The 22683-nt window shown below is 43.3% G+C and overlaps 1 protein-coding gene across 18 annotated transcripts in view; it reads right to left on the minus strand.

Moving 5' to 3' along the window:
* The window catches only part of PRR14L (proline rich 14 like), a 74088-nt gene that overhangs the window by 16053 nt on the left and 35352 nt on the right, over nt 1-22683 (minus strand). For 8 of the 18 annotated variants that reach the window (XM_089894753.1, XM_089894761.1, XM_022551017.2 and 5 more), the window contains 5 exons: nt 19268-19339; nt 18400-18571; nt 17758-17864; nt 6277-6348; nt 758-5044 (listed from right to left, as the gene is read on the minus strand). In XM_089894753.1, coding sequence (XP_089750879.1) covers nt 4765-5044; nt 6277-6348; nt 17758-17864; nt 18400-18571; nt 19268-19339 — 703 coding nt within the window. In that variant the 3' untranslated portion in view covers nt 758-4764. Of the gene's footprint in view, nt 1-757; nt 5045-6274; nt 6349-15051; nt 16994-17281; nt 17654-17757; nt 17865-18399; nt 18572-18591; nt 18760-19267; nt 20318-22683 lie in introns of those variants that run through there. The other 10 variants (XM_089894755.1, XM_089894756.1, XM_089894758.1 and 7 more) reach the window with 10 other exon arrangements.

The raw sequence follows: 22683 nt of genomic DNA on the forward strand, positions 1-22683 counted from the left end.
CCTGAATTTTTCTTATTTATTTTTGGCTGCGTTGGGTCTAGTTGCTGAACACAGGCTTTCTCTAGTTGCGGTGAGCAGGGGCTACTCTGTTTCAGTGCGCAGGCTTCTCACTGCGGTGGCTTCTCTTGTTGTGGAGCACAGGCTCTAGGAGTGTGGGCTTCAGTAGCTGTGGCTCACGGGCTCTAGAGCGCAGGTTCAGTAGTTGTGGCACACGGGCCCAGTTGCTCCACGGCATGTGGGATCTCCCCGGACCAGGGCTCGAACCCGTGTCCCCTGCATTGGCAGGCGGATTCTTAACCACTGCGCCACCAGGGAAGCCCCCATTGACCTGAATTTATTATTGCTTTTTCATTTCTCAGCCATGTGAGAAAATAAACACTATTCAAAAATCACACCTAGAATACTGGCTCGGCATCCCTACCCAACTTAATTGGGTGTGACTCATTTGAGTGAGTCTTGGCATTTCCAAATACCCAAGTCCCTCACAAGAGATGATCTGCCACCTGAGTAAATTTTAAAAGCTCCAGGACAGTCTTGGAAGGCCACCCAGAGGTGGAGCTCTACACATGTTCTGAGCACAGCGCCGTCCTCAGAAAATGGTGACCACTTTGGAAGAGAAAATGCTTGTGGGATATATATAACTTTGGAATGTTTTATTAAAAACCAACAACAGCAACCTCATGATATTACAGGTAGAATTTTAACTTATTATGAAGCCATAAGAATAAAATAACAGCCTTGAGAGTTATCTGAAAGGTTTTCCAAAAAAAAATTCCTTTTTATTTTCATAAATTAACACACATAACAGTGGGAATTTTAGAGTCACAAACTACCAAACAGAAGAGGAACTGCAGGGGCATCATGTATGCCAATGTTACCAAAAATGTACAAATTTCACTGAACTATTGACCATGATAATATACAAACACTTCAGGCAGCTATTTACTGGCCTAGACCAGCCCAAGGAGATGATGCTGAGGCCTCTTGCCAAGAATTAAAATCCGATTCAGCACCAGAGAGGGGCTCGTGGAGACACACAATGAACAAGCATCCAATCTGAGAGAGTGCTGTGCTAGATGGCAGGCTATGTAGGGGCCCTCACTTCACAATAAAAATAAATAGCCTTTGCTGATCAATTTGTGGCTAGATAATAGTACTAAACTTTGATTTCAGTTAATTAAGCCTTCTTCCCGGCCAGCTTTTTATACAGGAAGTTCCGTCGTGGCAAGGAGCCCTTCCCTCGCATGAATCCAGGAAAGGATACTCCGCACCTCTGGCCAACTACTTAAAGACTTTGGATACAGCCACCCACGATGTGGTGTTTCAGAGGTCCTTTCCATGATACCGGGGTGGGGGAAGCTTACAGAAACAAAAAACAAGGGAATTAAAGAAAGCACCAACTGCATACTCTGCCCCCAGGGAATGGGAGAAAAGTATCACCGTCTAAAAGTTCGTCTTTCGCGGATCTTGATGTACATTGATTATGAGATGAAATCCCAGCCTGGAGACGGAGCACTGGCTCTGCATTCCATCAGGCCGCACCAAGCCTTGGACCGGCAGCCCCAGTCCTGCACTCTGTGCAGCCCTTAGCCTGGCAGACAGGGAACCAGCCACAGGGGTAGGATCATGCCCAGAGGGTGGGATCTGGAATCTACCTCAGGTTGGCTCTGGCACTCGCGCAAAAGACCCTTTCAGGCAAAATTGTGACAAAGCGTCATGTTTTTCACAGCTCTTGGAGGAGCGCTGTTTCAGGATTCACAGCATGAGTTTCTGAGCTCTTCAGGCTCCGAGTAAGGCAAACGCTGTATGTCTCTCCACTGTACCTCCCTCAGCTGTAGCTCTTAGAATAAGGTCAGTAAAAAAAAGTGGACATAATCTGCTTGAACAGGTGATGAGGTACATTTAAATTAATAGAGAAATGAAACCAAAAGAAAAGAGGAGGGGGAAGGTGGGGGGGGCAAATATAGCTATAAACTGACAGATGGAAAACACTATAGTTGAAAGTTTCAGTGAAAAGCTGACGTGCAGAACCCTGATTGGACCTGAGATTTCTCCTCTCTTTCCCATATTAAAAACACTAAGTGTCTTTGGGTGGTAAGTCCCCATACTCAGAAACTGTACCAAGTCCCACCCCAGAACCAGACCTCCTGTAGCTATGGGCAGGTGGCTGGCTCTGAGGACCATAGACAGCACTGCAGCTGGCTAGGCCAATGGTAAAAATGGATGTTAAGACAGATATGGCTGAGCACGGCGAGAACCCGATGTGGCCCAGGTAAGCAATTTCAAGCTTGCAGTGGGGGCCCCTTCTTAACTTTGGAATGAGGAAGGGCCTTGGCCAAATGCACGCCAAAAATTACAAGGAGAGGGTTGGCCTCAGCGGAGCTTTTTCCTATGTTCCCAGGACAAGGAAGGAAACCAGGTCTCCACTTCCTCCAAGCCCCCATTCCAAATGCCAATGCTCCAAATCATTGCTCCTGGCCCTGACAAGTGCCACTCCTGCAACGGGCAAACTTGAAATTGTATCTCCGTAATGTTGGTGATGCCACAGCTGCACCCACGTCAACTTCAGTCTGCCACGCTTGCCACGTTGCAGACCCATCTACACTGGCAATGGAGCTGGCAAACAGGGCTCTGTAGATTTGCTGGGAGTTTGCAAGCTGTGCAGCAGGAGATTGCTAAAAACGTTTGTACAAGGGCACAAACTCATCTCACTCCCTTAAGCAAAAAGACAGAGAGAAGCATTTGTGTCTAAGGACCCTGTCCCAGGAAGGGAGAGGTGCTGAGGGGAAACACAGGTCGTGTCTACACAGTCTGGGCAAAGCGAATGCACAATGGCAGCATCTGGTTTGCACTGTTCAGAGCTGGTGCGGAAGCCAGGCTCCCCTCTAATGCTACGTGGCTGTGGCCTTAGAAGCCTCCATGGATCACCAGGTGTGTATTTCACTTACTAAATGCTCTGTCTGAGGCATTGGACCTACAAGACAGACGTGGCACTTCGTTTTTCTCGCACTGTCAGTTTTTCTGCTGCAGTGTGGCACAGACTGTCAACCTGCAAAGGAAAGGCACATAGAAACCCCCACCCCCACCCCATCCTCCCATCCCCTGACAGACAGGGAAACCAAAGGGACCCAGGAGACATGATCCAGGATGGCACCACTCACTCCTCTCACAGACTGACTCGAAAATGTCTCTGGAGCTTTGACAGTTCCCATTGGCACTGCTCCACGGCAGTGGCTCCTGGGAGGATGGGAGAGGTGACCAGTGTCCTGAGGCTGGGCTTAGCATCCCACTCACCAGCCAAGGAATGTTAATTCTCTGCACTCTTCTTTTGAGAGAGAGAGAGAGAGAGAGAGAGAGAGAGAGAAGATAAAACACAAGGGAAGGGGAGGAGGGGAAGCAAGGCAAGGGCACACAGGCCTTAAGTGGGAAAGGAATGAAACCTCTGGGCTTGTGGCCTCACACAGCACGCTTCTGGTCCTCTGCCCACAGACTGCTGCAGGCAGAAACGGAGAAACCCAGAGACCTTTGTCTGGCATTCTACCAAACTTACAGTAGGTCTGACGCAGGAGCCCAGAGTACAGTGAGCTGCCCTCCAAGAGGGTTGGCCATGGAACTTCGTGACCCCAGACTGTCCTCCTCCCCACTATGGAGCGGGCTGCTCTGGCAGCTGCAAACGCTCTGGGTTGGCTTCATCACCACCTGAGCCATCATGGATGCCTCTGTCATGGACCACCACTTCAGATGAAACCCACTAAGACCACACCCAAGCTTCCAACTTTTTAAATGACTGGGGGAGAGACCTGCTCTTACTTCCGTCATTAAAATAAATACAACTACTTAAGCAAGAATGAGAACCCAGATGAGAAATGAGTCGCACTAGGAGCTGGAGGCGGGGAAGGGGCTGCCTGAACACGTCAACGGGAAAACGGCTCTCGGCCGCCCCACACCACGCACCGACAAACCAGGTCAAATGCCTGTCGTGTGTTCTAAAGACGTGTACTGTCTTTCTCCTTGATGTCTTAAAAAACTGCTTTAAAATCACATTTAAAGGCTCCAAACATGCAGCAATAATTAAAACAAAAAAAGGGAAATAAAACAAATGAAAATAATCAACACTACCACATTAAAAAGTGCAACTTACTTCGAATGGGGCCTGGACGGGCTCCTCTGGCACTAGTGACCCACAGTCACAGAGGGGAGAAAATGATGAGGAAAAGCCACACACACACACACTCACTCACTCACACACACACACACACAACTTGGTTCTGGACAGATGGGCTCAAAGGATTAGAAAACACAGCAGCTCATCTTTCCTCAACTACTGAAGTGAGCCGGTGAGACCACATGGGACAGGAGGCCAGGTCCCCCTCCCTAGGCCACATGTCTAAATATAACCTTGGTCTAGCACCACCGTAAACAACGCGGAACTTTCACATGGACGTGCAAATGCTGTGAGTCCTTGGAAACCTAGTGTTACTGAAGGTATGTGGTGTCCTCCTCCGTGGATGGCAGAGTGTGGGGAGGAGGCCGACATCATTCAGGACCATTTCCAGGAGAAAGGGAGAGTTCCTGAGGTTCTATACTCAGCAGTACAAGTTAGAGGACCCTCTTTCACCAGTTCCTAAAAAGGCTGCACCTTGAAATAGGTAAAAATCCATAGTCTGCATTTTGAGTGGTTTGGGCAGTAGGGCAAAATTAGGCAACCTCTTCCAAGGAGGCCGGGAAAGTCTAAAGTTGAGACCCCCCCACCTGAATCGCTTCTCAACAACCGGATGACCGCTCCTGCTCCTCCTCTTCCTTGGCAAAGAAGGTCTCCAGTTCCATCAGTTTCTGTATCAACAGAGCATCCAGCTCTTGACTCTGCAGCGCCGCCTTCTGGGCCCGGGTAAAGCTGCCTGCCACCTTGACCTTACCGCGAGCCCTCCTCTTTCGTGGGACTGTGAAATCCTGAAACTCCAGAACTCGCTTCCTCTTCTGTTGGCTGATTGAGATGAGCGTACCATTCCGTTCCTTAGGTTCCTCAAAGATGGTCTCTAAACACCTAAGGGTGGAGCACAAAACAGAATCACCAACATGCTCACCCTGGGGGCCACCAACCCTCCCAGTCAATGGGCGCTAAAGGCTAACTACTCCTGACAGCTCTTTCCTCTGGTCTGCAGCTATTTTTTGATGACAAAACACGTATATCTATGAATATGTAGTGCAAGCAACATAGTGAAGAAATTTAAACTGGACAGGAGGGTAAAAAATAAAAGTAAGATGAACCCCCCCACTCCCCACCCCGGCAACAGCAGCAACAGTGTTTTGTGTATCCTCCCAAAGTCACTCAACATACAGATGGGCATAGGTAAGCATGTATCATCAGAGGTCAGCCCTTTTGTGTAAAGGGCCAGGTAGTAAACATCTTAAAATTAACGAGGCACACAAGTCTCTGCTATATATTCTTTTCTGTTTTTTAAACAACCCTTTAAAAGAATAAAAACCATTCTTAGCTCACAGGGCTGGAAAAAAAGAAAGAAAGAAAACGGGTTGCTGGTTGGACCTGGCCTGTAGTTTGCTGACCCACAGCATCTATCCAACACTTTTGTTTCTTCTTTACTCAAATGGCAGCAAACTACATGCACTGGCCTATGCATTGTGCCACTCTGACCTATCAATAACGTTTAAGATTGCCCCAGCTGGGTACACAGGTATCTGATTCATTCTTTTAAATGGCTATGCAGTGTATCCCATTACAAGGATGGACTATAATTTAATGAGAACCCTATTAATGGATATTTTAAGTTGTTTCCAATCCTTTCCTATTATTTAGCAATGCTGTAATGAATAGTCTTATATCAATGCCTCAGAGTTTTATCTTCTAGGATAAAACTCTCCTGCTACATCCTGGACGCTACAGGAATTTAATAAATGTTTAACGACTTGAACTGAATTTAGACGCAAAGGTAGCCAAGTGAAATGCCTTCTGTACTTGGGTTTGGAGTCATATCTGAAGATCAGTGCTTATTAGTCCTGAAGACAGCCGGCATATTTGCTAAAAACCAAGTACAAACGAAAAGGAGACTACCTAACCTGACACACATCTCTTTCCCATCCTACCACCGACCCCAATTCAAGGGCTGGAAACTAAAAATACCAATTCTAGTTATTTTCAAGACCTTGGTATTGGAAGAACTGAACATAAAACCCCTTCCAAAGCACAAGGATTGGAGATTTACATCGATCATTTCGGAAGCCCCCCCAATCTATTATTTACTGCTCATATGTACTTACCTGTTTGCAGGAGGAGATTTATAATTCTTGTTGGTATATATTTCTTCTAAACTAAACTCCTTTTTCTTTAACCTGAAAAGAGAAAAAAATAAATTCTTCAGTCTCGTAAGAGAGACAAGATTGGTTTCCCAACTCTATGTTTTCCATTCTTTTACTTTCCAAGAGTAAAAGACGAGTCCTAGGTGTGTCTCATGAGAACAATGAGTATGGGATCTTCTTTTCCAGGGCATCAATCTTCAACTTTGTGAGATTTGGTCCAGTTATACTTACTTGGAGGGATATAACTGGATTTGTACCTATTATCTTAGTTTACAGCTTCTTCTTGTCCTACTTTTTCAATGTTTCTTCTGCTTAATTGACTGCTCTTTTTTTAATTCTCCTCTCCTGGCTTGAAACTTACACATATTCTGTTCTTTTAGTGGTTGGCAAGAATTTTAATGAGCATATTTAACTTATAAACCTTTCTCTCATACAACACAAAGTCCCTGGAACCTCTAAGTCTGATCAATACTGTCCCAATTTATGTTAGTAGTGTCCTATTTTGCCTTTTTATTTCGTAAATTTTTGTGTAAGAATCAGGTCATTTAGTCTGTGGCTTCCCCAGTCTAGATTTTCTTGATTACATCCCACTGATGTCATTTAACATGTGCCTCTGACCCAAACATATGGAAAATACTACAGGTATTTCCTATGGACTGGTAATTAAATAGAGAGGTATGATCAGATTTAGGTGTTCCGGGTTTTTTGATAGACTTTTAGGTGTCCATCACGAGGGACATGATACCCAGCTGTCACCCTTTTTGTGTATTAGCAGCCAGCCACTGATAAACATTGAATATATTTATTAGTTCTTTAGGATTGTACATGGTGACAGTCTATCATTCTTCTGGGAGAATTCTTCCATCTAAAGAAAACTTCATGCTCATCCATGCTTTGGTAATCCTGACGTACCGTTTGCACAGGAAAAGTGGATTGTATGCTTGGTTCTTTCCCTTTATTTACCACTTTACAAAACAATGAATTGTTTCCCTATTATCATCCAGATACAGCCAGAGTTGTGAACTCATTCATTATGAACTATTGGACTGAAACATATCTCATGTGCTTCAATCTACTGCAGTTATTATTCCTTTTGATGCTCAGACAGTCTCATCATCTGTGGCAGTTGAGAGTCTCTTCAAACTGGTTCCTGTGTCTCTCCAACATGACCCCAGTCGCCTCCTGAGAGCTCATCACTTTCTGGCACAAGACAGTCTATACTCATGCATTTCCTGCCCTAGACCTGTAGCCAGTCTTCAAGGAGCCCTGGTTCACATATCATAAAATTCACCAATTTATTCATTCATTCATTTATTTATTTTGCCGTGCACGGGCCTCTCACTGTTGTGGCCTCTCCCGTTACGGAGCACAGGCTCCGGCCGTGCAGGCTCAGCGGCCATGGCTCACGAGCCTAGCTGCTCCGCGGCATGTGGGATCTTCCCGGACCGGGGCACGAACCCGTGTCCCCTGCATCGGCAGGCGGACTCTCAACCACTGCGCCACCAGGGAAGCCACCCTATTATTTATTTTTATGAGTGTGCTCAATCTGTTTGTTCACTCTTAGTTTTTGGTACTATGTAGAAGATAATAGCTTCAACCTTCAGGCCACCACTCTTAGTAGAAACTTATTTTCAGACAGCACAGTACCTTTATTACAAAAGAGCAAATTATTATAAAGTTTCTGTGCTTTAAACCTTTCTCAGATAAGTTAAGGAGTGACTGAACAGTACAGCAATAAACTTTTCAGCATCGTGCTTTAGTTTCTTCCCGGCTTTTTGAAAATCTTAACTGAGGTTCCGTTTGGTTCAATTCCAATTCAGCAAAGAACATGCTTGTGGAAAAAATACATAAATAATAGCATGGATAAGATTTTTCACAGGGATTTCCAACAAACAACTGTTACTTTGCTTCTTAACAACAGCAATAGCTACGTTAGATTAAGGATGTCGGATGGGTAGTTGGAAAGTGAAAGATTAGGCTTCTGACAGTCATTCTGACGAGCAAATCAGGGTAGTGTGCACCCATGTCCAGTTTCTGAGCTGAGGTGACTGCTGAAGCGCCAAGTTCAGATTCTGGGATTCCTAGGCTCTCAACAAGCTTTGCCTTCCTCAGAGGGGCTTCACTCACTGGAGGTGGTGGGATGTGTAGATGTCCTCAAAAGTAGACACTTCCTGTGCAGATGCCACTTTGCCCAGAGTGGCTCTGGCAAGAGTCTATGCTCGAGCATCTTCTGTCTGGTGGTTCCTTGCTCCCTCCACTTCTTGATCTGTTTTTACGACTTGATTTCCCTCTGGTAAAGAAGAATCTTGACACAATTCTGAAGCAAGGCTGTGCTATTCTAGTGTTGACAAAACTGAGGCTCTGAGGGGCTCGCTCGGGGGTCAAGCCCTGGTCCCAGGGGTCTCCTGTGAGGACCATGCCACTGTGACCCCCAAAGCACATTGCTGTGCTCATGCCGTGGCAGATCTGGCTCCTGGAAAGATGTGGCGGGGCCTGGTGGTCAGTGGGTGCAGCACCCCCAATCCTGTGCTGGAGCACCTACAGGCTCTCCTCACAGCCAGGTGATGGTGGCCCTAAAATTCACCCTTTAAAGTGTACGGTTCAGTGGGTTTTTGTAGAGGCACAATGTTATTCGTCACCACTAATTCCAGAACATTTTCACAACCCACAGAAGAAACCCTGGACCAACGAGCAGTCACACCCACCCTCTCCTACCCCAGCACCTGGCAACCACGTATCTACTTTCTGCCCCTATGGTTCTGCCTATTCTGGACACTTCATACAAATGGAATCATACAGTATGTGCTCTTTGGAGTCGGTCTTCTCTCACTTAGCACACTGTTTCCACGGTTCATTCATGGTGTAGCACGTCTCAGTACTTCATTTTAACATTCTATGGATAGACCATCTTTTCTTAATCTATTCATCAACTGATGGACATTTGGATTGTTTCTACTTTTTGGCTGTTATGAAGAATATTGCTATGAACATTCATGTACAAGATTCTGTGTGAACATATTTTCAATTCCCCTTGGACATATACCTAGAAGTAGTGATATAGTAACTCTAACATTCTGAGGAACTGCCAAACTATTTCCCACAGTGGCTACACTATTTTAGATTCCCACAAGCAATGTATGAAGGTTCCAATTTCCACCCATCCTCAATGCAAACACTTATTTTGTTGTTTTTATTTGTAAAAAAATTACTGCCATCCTAGTGGTGAGAGCCATCTTGTGGTTTTGATTTGCAGTTCCCTAATGACTAATGATGCTGAGCAAAATTTTTTGGCCATTCGTCTGCATCTTCTTTGGAGAAATGCCTGTTCAGAATCTTTGCCTACTTTAAAAAATTGCGTTGCTGTCACTTTGTTGTTGAGTCGTAAGAATTCTTTATATATTGTGCATACTAGAGCCCTATCAGATATATGACTTGCAAACACTTTTTCTGATTCTGTGGGTTATCTGTTATCTTAAAAAAACAAAACAAAACAAAAAAGACTTATTTAGAGCAGCTTTTGTTCATAGCAAAATCGAGTGGACAGAGTTCTCATATACACCCTGCCTGGAAGCCCCTGCAACTCCCCTACTAAGCACAGCAACCCCTATTATCAACAGCCTGCACCAGAGTGGAACATTTGTCACAACTGATGAACCTGCAATGACACATCATAATCACCCACTGTCGATGGTTTACAGTAGGGTTCACTCTTAGTGCTGCACATTCTGTGGGTTTGGAGAAATGTATAATGACATGTATCTACTATTACAGTATCATTCAGAATCATTTTCACTGCCCTAAAAATTACTGTACTCGCCTATTCCTCCTTCCCTCCTCCCTATTCCATGGCAACTATTGATTCATTGACAGTATCCACAGTTTTGCCTTTTTCCAGAATGTCACATAGCTGGAATCATACAGTATGTAGCTTGTTCAGACTGGCTTTTCACTTAGTAGTATTTCAGTAAGGTTTCTCCATGTCCTCTTCATGGCTTAAGAGCTCATTTCTTTTTAGCATTGAATAATATTCCATTGTCTGGATGTACCATGATTTAGTATCCATTCACCTACTGAAGGACATCTTGGTTGCTTGAAAATTCTAGCAATTATGAATTAACCTGCTGTAAATATTTCTGTGCAGGTTTTTATATGAATATAAGTTTTCAACTCATTCGGTTAATACCAAGGAGAATGATTGCTGGATCGTACGGTACGAGTATGATTAGTTTTATAAGAAACCACCAAACGCTTCCATTCCATTGGTTTACTTTTTATTTTTTTGGCTACACCACATGGCTTGGCTTATGGGATCTTAGTTTCCCAAACAGGGATTGAACCCGGGCCCTCAGCAGTGAAAGCATGGAGACCCTAACCACTGGAGCGTCAGGGAATTTCCTATTCCATTTTTTTAAAATAAATTTATTTTATTTAGTTTATTTTTGGCTGCGTTGGGTATTCATTGCTGCACGCAGGCTTCGTTGCAGTGCGTGGGCTTCTCTTGTTGTGGAGCATGGGCTCTAGGCGTGCGGGCTTCAGTAGTTGTGGCACGTGGGCTCAGCAGTTGTGGCTCTCAGGCTCTAGAGTGAAGGCTTAGTAGTTGTGGTGCATGGGCTTAGTTGCTCAGCAGCACGGGGGATCTTCCTGGACCAGGGCTCGAACCTGTGTCCCCTGCATTGGTAGGCAGATTCTTAACCACTGCGCCACCAGGGAAGTCCCCTCTGTTGGTTTTATGTCAATCCTTACACATCACCACACTGTTTTGATTACTGAAGCTTTGTACTAAGTTTGTGTTGTTTTTTTTTTTTGCTGTGGTAAAATGTACAAAACAATTTACCATTTCAATTATTATTATTATTTATTTTTTAGTTTTTGCGGTACACAGGCCTCTCACTGTTGTGGCCTCTCCCGCTGCGGAGCACAGGCTCCGGATGCACAGGCTCAGCAGCCATGGCTCACGGGCCTAGCCGCTCCGTGGCATGTGGGATCTTCCCGGACTGAGGCATGAACTCGTGTCCCCTGAATTGGCAGGCGGACTCTCAGCCACTGCGCCACCAGGGAAGCCCTCAATTATTTTTAACTGTGCATGTAGTAAGTTTTGAAATGCGTTAGTGTGAGTCTTCCACTTTGTTCCTCTTTTTCAAGGTTGTTTTGCCTATTCTGGGCCACTTGTATTTTCAGGATTTTTAGGATCAGCTTGTCAATTTCTGCAAAAAAATGTAGTCGACATTTTATAATAGGATTGCAGTAAGCTGTAGGTTGCCTTGGGTAGTACTAACTTCTTGACAGCATTAAGTAGCCCAATCTATGAATGGATTTCTTTCCATTTATTCAGGTCTTTAATTTCTTTCAACAGTAGTTGGTAGTTTGTAGTGTTTACTGAACAAGCCTTACACTTCGTTTGTTAAATTCATCCCTAGGTTTTTTTTTTTTGATGCTACAGTAAATGGAACTGTTTTCTTAATTTCATTTTCAGATTGCTCATTGCTAATGTACAGAAATACAATTATTTTTCTTTTTCTTGTATCTTGATCTTATATCCTGCAAACTTGCTGAATTCATTCACTAGCTCTAATAGTGGATTCTTTAGGGTTTTCTATATACAAGATACTGAAAAGATAGTTTTACTTCCTTTCTGAGTGCTATCTCATTTTCTTGCTTAATTGCCCTGTCTAGAACCTCTAGCAGAATGTTAAATAGAAATGGCTAGACTGAATATCCTTGTCTTGTTTCTGATCTTAGGGGACATCTTTCAGTCTTTTACAATTAAGTAGGATTTCTGCTTCGGGTTTTCCGGTCGATGCCCTTTATTCATTTGAGGAAGTTCTTATTTCTCTCTCTCTCCCTTTTTAAAAAATATTAATTTGGCTGCACCAGGTCTTAGCTGCGGCACGTGGGATCTTCGCGGCTATGTGTGGGATCCTCGCTGGGGCATGCGAACTCTTAGTTCCAGCATGTGGGATCTAGTTCCCTGACCAAGGTTCGAACCCAGGCCCCCTGCATTTGGAGCTCGGAGTCTTAGCCACTGGACCACCAGGGAAGTCCCTCTTATTTATTCTGAAGTTCATGGAGTGTTTTTATCATGAAAGTGTGTTGGATTTTGTCCAATGCTTTTTCTGCATCTAATGAGATAATCATGTGCTTTCCCCCCTTTATTCTATTAATGTGGTATACTCCACTGATTAATTTCCTGTGTTCAACTAACCTTGCATTCCTGGCATAAATCCCACTTGGTCACGTGTATAATCATTTTTTAATACGTTGCTGGATTCCATTTGCTATTATTTTGAAGATTTTGATGTATACATTTATAAGGTTCCCTGGCTTCTTTTAAGATTATCTCTTTGTCTTTGGAAGTCTGAAGTTTTCATACTTAACTTCTTTCTGAAGTTAGGTATGAAATTCTTTTTATTGATCCTGCTTGGGATTAGTATCTCTTTGTGCCAGTATACTAAAACACACGGAATTACACAGTATGTGAACTATTTCTCAATAAAGCTGTTTAAAATTTTTCATTTAGATGCTGCTTTACTGAGGTATAACTGACACATAGAATTGTAAGACATTTCAAGTGTACATTGTGATGACCTGATATATGTATACACTGTGAGAGGATTCTTCCAATCTAGTTAATTAAGAGTTTGTGTTTTGACTTTGTTTATAGTTGGTTTCTTTTTTTCCCAGCAGAAGTGATAGATTTTTATGACATATATTTTTCAGATTTTTTACTTTATGGCTCTGAATTTTGTGTTATACTTAACCATTTCCTATAGTTTCTTCAATTATTCTTACGGCTTCATTTGTTTACATTTAAGTCTGATTTTATTTGGAAGATATTCTGATGAAAGGTCTAAGGTAGAGATCCAGCTTTCTTCTTCTTTTTAATATTTATTTATTTATTAATTTTGGTTGCGCCAGGTCTTAGTTGGGGCATATGGACTCTTAGTTGCGGCATGCAGGATCTAGTTCCTGGACCAGGGATCAAACCTGTGTCCCCTGCAGCGGAAGCGCACAGTCTTACCCACTGGACCACCAGGGAAGTCCCCCAGCTTTATTACTCCTAGAATGGCCACCCAGCTGTCCCAGTAGCATTTTACTGAATAGTCCATCTTTTCACCACTGATTTGAGGGGACACCTTTGTCACATACTAAGTTTCTCTATGTATTTGTATCTAATTATGGACTTTGCTTTACCAATTTGTATATTTATGCTCTGGCATCATACTGTCTTAATTATTGAGACGACAATATATTTTAAGATCTCTTAAGACTAGTACTCTTATTTCACTCCTTTTCTGAATTTTCCAGGCTATTCTTGCTTCTTTATTTCTATAACTGTGTTAAATACATTCCTTTCCATTTATTCATATCTCTTCCTAAAAGAACAGTTCTTGGTCAAGTAAATGTGTTTAAATTTTTATCGTTTACTGGAATGTACCAGTTATCTAATTACTGCTTCTCAGCTCAGAATGCACCCTCAGTACCTGCTCTGTGACAATGGCATCTTGGACTCCTAATGCATTTCTTCTTCACAGTGAGTTGGTGCTGAGCTTCGGCAGAAGGAGGCACTGGAGGACACTGGAGGAGCAAAGGAGCTTTTCTTCTTGCTCCTGCCACATGGCCCATCATGGGTGCACGTGTACTGGGATGTCTGGGGCGGGGCTGGATGGGGACAGCTGCCCCAGCTGTATAGCCAGAGCGTGGAGCCCTCCCCAATGCCCCTGCAGCACTAACCTGGTGACCACCACACCACAGATGGGGCATTCGGGGACTGAAGCCCATAGTGGGACCCCAACATCCTGAGGGTTGTTTCCTGTGACTCTCCTGGAGCAAACGCCACATGCCCCAGACCACGCACCTGCAGCAGCACTGTGACACCCTGGGTGCCTGCCCTCCAGCCTCAGCTCAAGCCCTGGAAGGCTGCTGTTGTTGTTTCCTGCTCGCCCAGCTCTGGCGTTAGCAACCTAGCTATCCGATGGGCTGCAACCACACCTTCTCCAACAAAGTCAGACTCCAATCTGGGGGAGAGGGCCCCCTTCTCCCTTGGCCCTAGGATGCCCTTCAGAATTCCCAGTATACCTTAACAGTTACTCTCCTGTTATACTTTAACACTTTAAACTTCCCCTGTTTAAAATACTGTGTGGTTTCCGTCTCCTGACTGGACCTAGACTCATAACATGATACTAAGGTAAAAGCCCTAAGGTTTTGCTAGACCAGGGGTCCTCACACCAGTGTACTAGAAGACTTTCCACAGACACACTGAAACCCAGCTCTAGGGTAATCAATCTCCTGATCTTTAATCTCCTGCACGTGACACACCTGAGAAGTGTCCTTACACTCATGTAAACGTCTCCATTCCCACAAATTCTTTTTTTTTTTTTTTTGGCCACGCCACACGGCATGCAGGATCTTAGTTCCCCAATCAGGGATCAAACTCATGCCCTCTGCAGTGGAAGCGCAGAGTCTTAACCACTGGACCGCCAGGGAAGTCCCCTCACAAATTCTTTTAGAACAGCCCCTATCCACCCTGAATTCTACTTTGGTATCAGAATAAAATCACTGATCTCACTAGGCCCTCCTCAGATATTAATGAAATCACCGTAAACGTGTCTTGGACGTGTCTTTCCCCACCTTACACACGGTTCCGCTAAGAGAAGAGCGGCTTTAGCAAGAGGGGACTCAGCCTAATTTCAGATATGGTGTGGAATGGGGCTGTCAGAGGGACTTGGCCTCACTCACCTCCTGACTATCATCAAACAATGCCTACTTAAGAAAGAGAGCTTCAGGCTTCCCTGGTGGCGCAGTGGTTGAGAGTCCGCCTGCCGATGCAGGGGACGCGGGTTCGTGCCCCGGTCCAGGAGGATCCCACATGCCACAGAGTGGCTGGACCTGTGAGCCATGGCCGCTGAGCCTACGCTCCGGCAGCGGGAGAGAGGCTACAGCAGTGAGAGGCCCGTGTACCACAAAAAAAAAAAGAGAGCTTCAAACACCAAAAATAGCTTGGTCATGTATTTAACCGTACACAATGTCTTTTCAAACTATTCTCAACTCTCATGCACAGTCTGTTATCACTTAGAAGAACATTAATCACATCATATAAGGAAATATTTAAGTCAATCATTCAATCTTCATCTTACAAAATATTATAACTTCTACTTCCTGTTAACAACAAAAATTATATGAGCTGCCATGCCAATTGGTTTGCAGTGATACACTTTTCTCCTACATTAAATATTGAAGCAATCATGAGATTTATATAAATTGATGGATTTATTTCTGATTTTTTACATGATTCTTAATTGTTCCTAAAAGTCTAATAATGAGTATTCGTGCATGTATACACATTTACTGAAGCAATAACATGCTTTCTAACATACTCCTCACTTCATAATTTATTATTTTAGCTATAAATTACATTGCTTTATTACAAATTCAAAAAATGGGAAATTCTTATACATAACTTTAATTTTGACTTATGGCTTTTAGAAATCTACGTTACAAGAAGTGTACCATAATTTATTTTTCAATGGTCTGCATGATTTTCTTGAAGGTAAATATTAACATATTTACTGTTTCATACCCACAGACATGGAGGGGAAGCTGTATTCTTGTACCAGGTCATTTTAGGTAAGAGACTTGAGCATCTGTGGATTTTGGTATCGGGGGGTCTCCTGGAACCAATTCCCCGAGGATACTGAGGGATGACTATATTATAATTGGAAGGCAGAAAAGTTAGGAAGTAAGAATGATTTGGCCAATGGGCTTGAATAATAAAAACTGCCTTCACCAAGTAAGTTGCATTTCAAAAATTTTCCATAAATTTAATGCCCTAAATCGGCATCTTCAAAGTGTCTATACAAAAGTGTATTTGAAGTAATAAAAGCATTTTACCAAGATGTCTTAGGTAAAGATTTATTGAAGATCTTATATTTTTCAACCCTTTCATTATATAGGATTAAATAAAGTGCCCTTAAGTGAGAAAGTAACATAGAATTCTTAGGTATCTGAAACTGGTCAGATCCTCTCGGTGCACGTCCCATAAACTGAGCCACTGCTGGCCTCCAAAGGCTGGGTGACAGAACCCAAGTGAGTCAGCACTGTTTGATTCTTTGCTTTCAAAAAAGATTAGGTGATAAATCATTAAATATGATTTGATGATAGATCACTCTGTGATTTTTTGATATTACTTGACAGAAGTTGAAAGGATTGAATGTCATTGTTCTATTAAAACTCTCTGCACTCCCAACTACCTATCTTTATTAATAAGGTTTTCCAGAACTTCTATCTACACAAAAATTCAAGAGAGAATACCATGATTCTGAACCCTATTTCATTCTAGTAAAAAGTACTATTCAACCCAGGATATCTGAAATACTTTAAAAATTTCTCTTGAAAAGACATGGTAGGATGATCAATAAAAGAACTGTAGGATAAAAACACAACACGTTAAGATAAGAACCACGTGGGAAAAGTGGAACGTAAATCATAGTAACAGTTAACTATCACATTTGTGTTGTGTGAAGCAATAAAATAGATACAGTGCACATTTTTTTCTCAACTGGACTGTATAGCAATCTTAAGTGTTGGGAATTCTTACTCACATTCTACAGGTAAGTCCTTGAAGCTCAGGAAGGTGAAATAACTTACCTTGGGTTAATCAAGGGACACAGGCTTCCATTTGCTGATGAGAAATTAAGGAGTGAAATCCATCACAAGAAAACATAACTCTGGAGATCTTTTAAAAATGTTTATATCTTCATAGTGTCTGTGTAATATACATCATCCCCAAACTGGAATCATGTCAAATACACAATTTGGAATCACGCCCAACCAATACATAATTTAGTAATCTTTTTCTTTCCACTTCACTTTATAGGAATTAGTAATCAGCTCTGTCATAAAAATCTTTAGAATCCAAATTTTTAAAGGCTATACTATGGACCATAACATGGATCTAGCATTTTCTTGAAAAAAAAAAAAAAAAAAGACATCTTTCCTTCATGATGTGTAGGTCCCTTCCCAGTTTTGTGCACAGAATGTTGTGAGCCTGGGCTGTGGGGTCGAGTAAGACCTGTGAGAGACAGGAACCACCTGTTCTGTCATGAGGGACGCTCAGGCCTAACACAGATTTCTCAGCTACTGAGCCTTGGCACCGTCACCTAAACCTGGGGACGACGGCTGTGCCTACCTTCCAGCACCCTTGGAGGATGAACTGGGACTGTGTACACAGAGCGACAGCACCCGGCATAGAGAGCTCAGGAAAAGTGATCGAGAACGTGTTCAAATATCCCTGCACACAAATCTCTGGCCACAGTACCGATGAATTCTTTTGGATAAATTCCTAGAAGTATAACAAAAGCTCAGAGTATATGATCATTCAAAAGGTCATTATATTCTGCCAACTTCCAAAAAAGTGCACACATGCATGTTAGAGAAGGCGCTCACCTTTTGGGTCGAGGAAGGCCCATGGGGGTAAGGTTAGGGTCTGGCTTAGGAATGGTTTTCCGGATGCGAATCTGTGAGACCTTCTTTGGCCTCTTCTCCAGCTCAGTCTATTTTTAAGAAGAAAGATGGTCAGGTTGTAAGACATTCTAAATATACGAAGTCCCCTTTCCTGACACCCATTGCATTGCTTCCTCAGTGTACAGATGACTTCAGGAAGTAGTTTATGACAAAGCTCGCACCCCCCGCTGCCCCCACTCCTGCCAACAGCGTTTTCAGCAACCGCCCCCTTTACGTTACTGTACATGCACTTCAGATACTGAGATTATCAATATGGAAATTTGCAACTGTTGGAGACAGCAGATACTGCAAAACTGAAGCACACCATTGTTCACTCGTCTCTGAATGCATGAAGCTTCTCGCTCTGTGGTTCGGTTCTCTAAACACTGTTAAATGTGTCATCAAGAGAAAAGGGTCTGGAAGGCGACGAGGAAGAAGAAATTCAAGGTATCCTTTAGTGTCTTGCTAACCTCCCATACTCAGCTGAAGGTAAGGTGGTAGCAAAGAGACTCAGGGGCCCATCTGTACCTGTCACATCATCTGTGGTGCTACTGCCACCTGACCCCACAGGCACTTTAAATTTACCTCTTTCTGTTCTGGGGGGCTGCTCTGTGGTCGGGGGCACGGGGCTGTCACACCATCCAGCTCATCAAATCCAGGAACCTGGAACTCGGAGGCTGAAAGCAGGAGCTTGCTGACAGCTGAGTCTGTTACCAAGCGAGACTTTGGTACCAAGGCAGGGAATGGAGGCTCTAGCCTAGCACCACGGAGAGAGAGACAGAGAAGAACGACATGGGACGGGTTCACCTTCTATGTTGGCACATTCGTCTTAACATCCAGACAAGAGCTGAATGACGTTCCCAGTAAACCTGTCCTCCTGACACTTCTGGACACACTTGTGTCTATACACGTAAAAAACGACGAGAATGTGGTCAATCCACTTCACTGTGATGGAATAACGAACGAGGAAGATGCAGTGAATAAGGAAAAATGTAAAAAGGAACAGGTTTTTTGTGGGAAGAAGACATTTAGTGAACTGAACAAATGGACTGTGCTCAGACGACATCAATCCCATCCGGGCACTGAAATCGGCTAAATGACCAAGCAGTATCTTAAGGGACTTGTGGTACAATGAGCTGGCTAGGGATTTTGACGTTTTTTTCATAAATAGGATTGATCACACAACTTTAGTTACACAGGTTGAACCTCAGATTGTTCATCTGAGAGATGTAGATCAGGCTTAGAAGGAGAACAAGAGGTCAGAATTATACCATGCCCGACCCACACCAGCCACCAGTGCACTCGTCCCCCACTTCTCTCTCTCCCTCTCTCTCTCTCTCTCCCTCTCTCTCTCTCTCCCTCTCACACACACACACACACACACACACACACGCACACACACACACACTGCAAACCACAAGCCCTCACGTGCCAGGCGCCACTGGAGCCTCACCTCACGTGACTGCCGCTGGTGCTGTAAGCAGCTTCCAGGTCCGGAAGAGGCACGGACGGTAACGCAGTGTGGCTGAAGTGGAGCAAAAGTACACGAGAGGCAGGTTAGGGCAGCGGGATGGCAGGAGAGGCTCTGTTGTACCGTGGGTTTGGAATGATGCTCAATCAGAGCCCAAGGAAGACGAGAAGTGTCAGTCACCCAGGAAGACGAAAACCTCCCTCCCAGGCATGAGAATTACATGTACGTGCCCATCACTGGAATGGAGGCAGGCTGACAGGAGGATTATATTCTAACTTAAATGGAAAGAAAGCAGAGAGAGATATACAGAGGACAGTAAGAGAAAGGAGGAGGACAAGAATACCCTTAACCTTATACCTTTTAATCAAGTTGTTGAACGTGTATGTTAAAGTTTTTAAAAAGTAATTTAAAGATAAAAATACACTCCTCAGTTCTGTATTAACCGTATTAAAATAAAATCTGCCAATTTCTATAAACTTACAAAAAAATGTGAAGAAACCTTATTATCTTTAAAGCCGAGTTCCACGTAAAACATGGCCATGTAGATGAAAACTGTTCACAGGGCTAGTTCCTTTATAATTAAGCTTTGATTTTTATAGATGAAAAATGGTATTAATCACTTATAGATACATTAATATGCATTGTTGGAGAGCTTTTGGTACCCCTCAAAGTAAAGCTTGTATCCATTTCTACTGAATTTAGACACAGTACAGGTTTAATTAATCAGATGTTTATATAATGACCATATAATCCATCTCCTCTGGGAAGTTAGAGAAATTTGTTCAATGGCTGAAACACAGATAAATCAGATTGTTAGAGAGCTTAGCACCAATCTGGAATACTGCGAAAGGGGCTGACCAAATCAGAGGCCTCATCTGGGTCTAGCTCAGCTGACACAGCAACCAGCTGAGTGACCCAAGTTAGAAAAAACCATGTGCCTCAGTCTCATCATCTATAAAAAAAAAGGCAAAAAAGATGTCTGTTTGACCCATATTATGGAGTGCTGGAGGATGAGGTTCAAATGAGAAAACGCTGTGGAAACATAAATTAATTTAATCTTGGTTAAGTCTTGCTTTCTGCGGCACCCCAATTTATCACGCTTAACATTTCTAAGTGTGTCTACAAACACAGCAAACTTCTAAGCTCTAAGCCAAGGATATATATGATGTTAAGGCACTTTTAGAGCCAATGAGAAAAAAATTCCCACAAACACCACCCCTACCACTTCAATTAAAAAAATAGGGACTTCCCTGGTGGCGCAGTGGTTAAGAATCTGCCTGTCAACAATGCAGGGGACACGGGTTTGATCCCTGGTCCAGGAGGGTCCGACATGCCGCATAGCAAGTGGGCCTGTGCACCACAACTACTGAGCCTGCACTCTAAAGCCTGCAAGCCACAACTACTGAGCCCATGTGCCACAACTACTGAAGCCCGTGCACCTAGAGCCCGTGCTCCACAAGAGAGGCCACCACAATGAGAGGGCCGCGCACCGCAACAAGGAGTGGCCCCCACTCGCCGCAAATAGAAAAAGCCTGCGCGCAGCAACAAGGACCCAACGCAGCCAAAAATAAATAAATTTTAAAAAAAAATTAAATCTTTAAAATACAGGGACTTCCCTGGTGGCGCAGTGGTTAAGAATCCGCCTGCCAATGCAGGAGACATGGGTTCGATCCCTGGTCCGGGAAGAATCCACATGCCACGGAGCAACAAAACCTGTGCGCCACAACTACTGAGCCTGTGCTCTAGAGCCCGTGAGCCACAACTACTGAGCCCACGTGCCACAACTACTGAAGCCCACACGCCTAGAGCCCGTGTTCTGCAACAAGAGAAGCCACTGCAATGAGAAGCCCGCGCACCACAACGAAGAATAGCCCCCACTCGCCGCAACTAAAGAAAGCCCGCGTGCAGCAACAAAGACCCAATGCAGCCAAAAATAAGTAAATAAATAAATTTTAAAAAATAATAAAAAATAAATAAAATACATATATATACACACATACACACATATATATAATTAAATTAAAAGTAAACTAAAAAATAAAATAAATGAAATGTCAGATACAGGATCTAAGGGAGAGAGAAAATATTCCCCACCAGAAAACAGAAAAGTTAGGTGGGAAAGAGTTCTGGAAGAGGGAAAAGGGTCATAGGGTCATTCACCTTCACAGGGTGAAATGAATAACTACCCTCCATGCTACCTTAGGACTGGACATAGTTTAAAGAAGATAACATGATTTAAAACTGAGTGTTACAGACACAGAGCAGAGTTTGTTGTAGAGGCAAACAAACTATGCAACAGAAGCAGTGCACCATCATTTAAAACAATTTGATTCATCCTGTTGTATTTTTATGGCTGCCTGATAAGAAGTGAACATTTTCCTGTTTTCCTACAGGACAAGAACTCACGATCAGCCACATTCAGGTTCTGGGGTGCCTTTCTGAAGCTCTTTTATTTAGTTAGTTTTCTGCTAAGATGCTGGGTAACTTCACAGTATGCCCCAGAAGCTTTTCAATGACAGAATGATTCTGCATGAGAGACTCTGCCCAGACACACAAACAACAAGGCCTCTCCCAGGCCGTTTGGAATTTTAAGGCTTTTTTGGTGTTGAAGTTTTAAACTACAGCAATGATAAGGGCAAACCAAATGATGTTTAAAGTTTCTGTTTATCTAGAGGATTACAAATAGGAGGATTTATCTATTATGCCTAAAGCAGATCTTCAGGGATGTAACTCCCAAATTCTTTTTCTTCTCTCATTTCCTATTAGAAGGTAAAATGATACTGGTGAAATTATTTTCAACTATTCTCAGTGGTCAAACCACAAGAACTCTTTTCCAGTTCACTTAAAATTCTATAAATTCTATAGCTATAATATGTAAACGCCAATCTCTGAAGCTTCCCTGCTCCAGAAAGAAACACATAGATTCCTAAACTAGATTTGGTGATGCCCATGTAATTAATTAGTTTATTTAAAAAGTATTTCTTCTGTATCCTTTACACACCAACCACTGAGTTAGGTGCAGGCTGTTATAATACCTTGTGAACAAGTAATAGTTACAAGTCACAAGTCACTACTTATAGTAATGGGATATGTTCTTTGCAAGGTGAGAGCAAGAGGAGAAAAGGAGAGATTCAAGATTTAATAGTTCACAGAATTAAATGGACAGAACAAAGGAAGGTACAAAATAAAGGGTTCTGCAAGAAATCTAGACCCTTCAGGAAAATTAGAGGGGGCTACACTTCAGAATTACTGCTGCATGTTCCTAGCAGAGACTAGGCAATAAACAGGAAATGGCAGACACAGACTCTGTGCCCTGAATTTTCAGGAGCACCCTTTCCTCCCCACAATGGTAGGATGCAAACATGGGACTTCAGCAAAGAACGGGGGATGGATTTTAC

This window comes from Delphinapterus leucas, chromosome 14, assembly GCF_059928025.1.
Source record: "Delphinapterus leucas isolate spDelLeu-1000000601 "Yukka" chromosome 14, BTC_Dleu_Yukka2, whole genome shotgun sequence".
Classification (NCBI taxonomy): domain Eukaryota; kingdom Metazoa; phylum Chordata; class Mammalia; order Artiodactyla; family Monodontidae; genus Delphinapterus; species Delphinapterus leucas.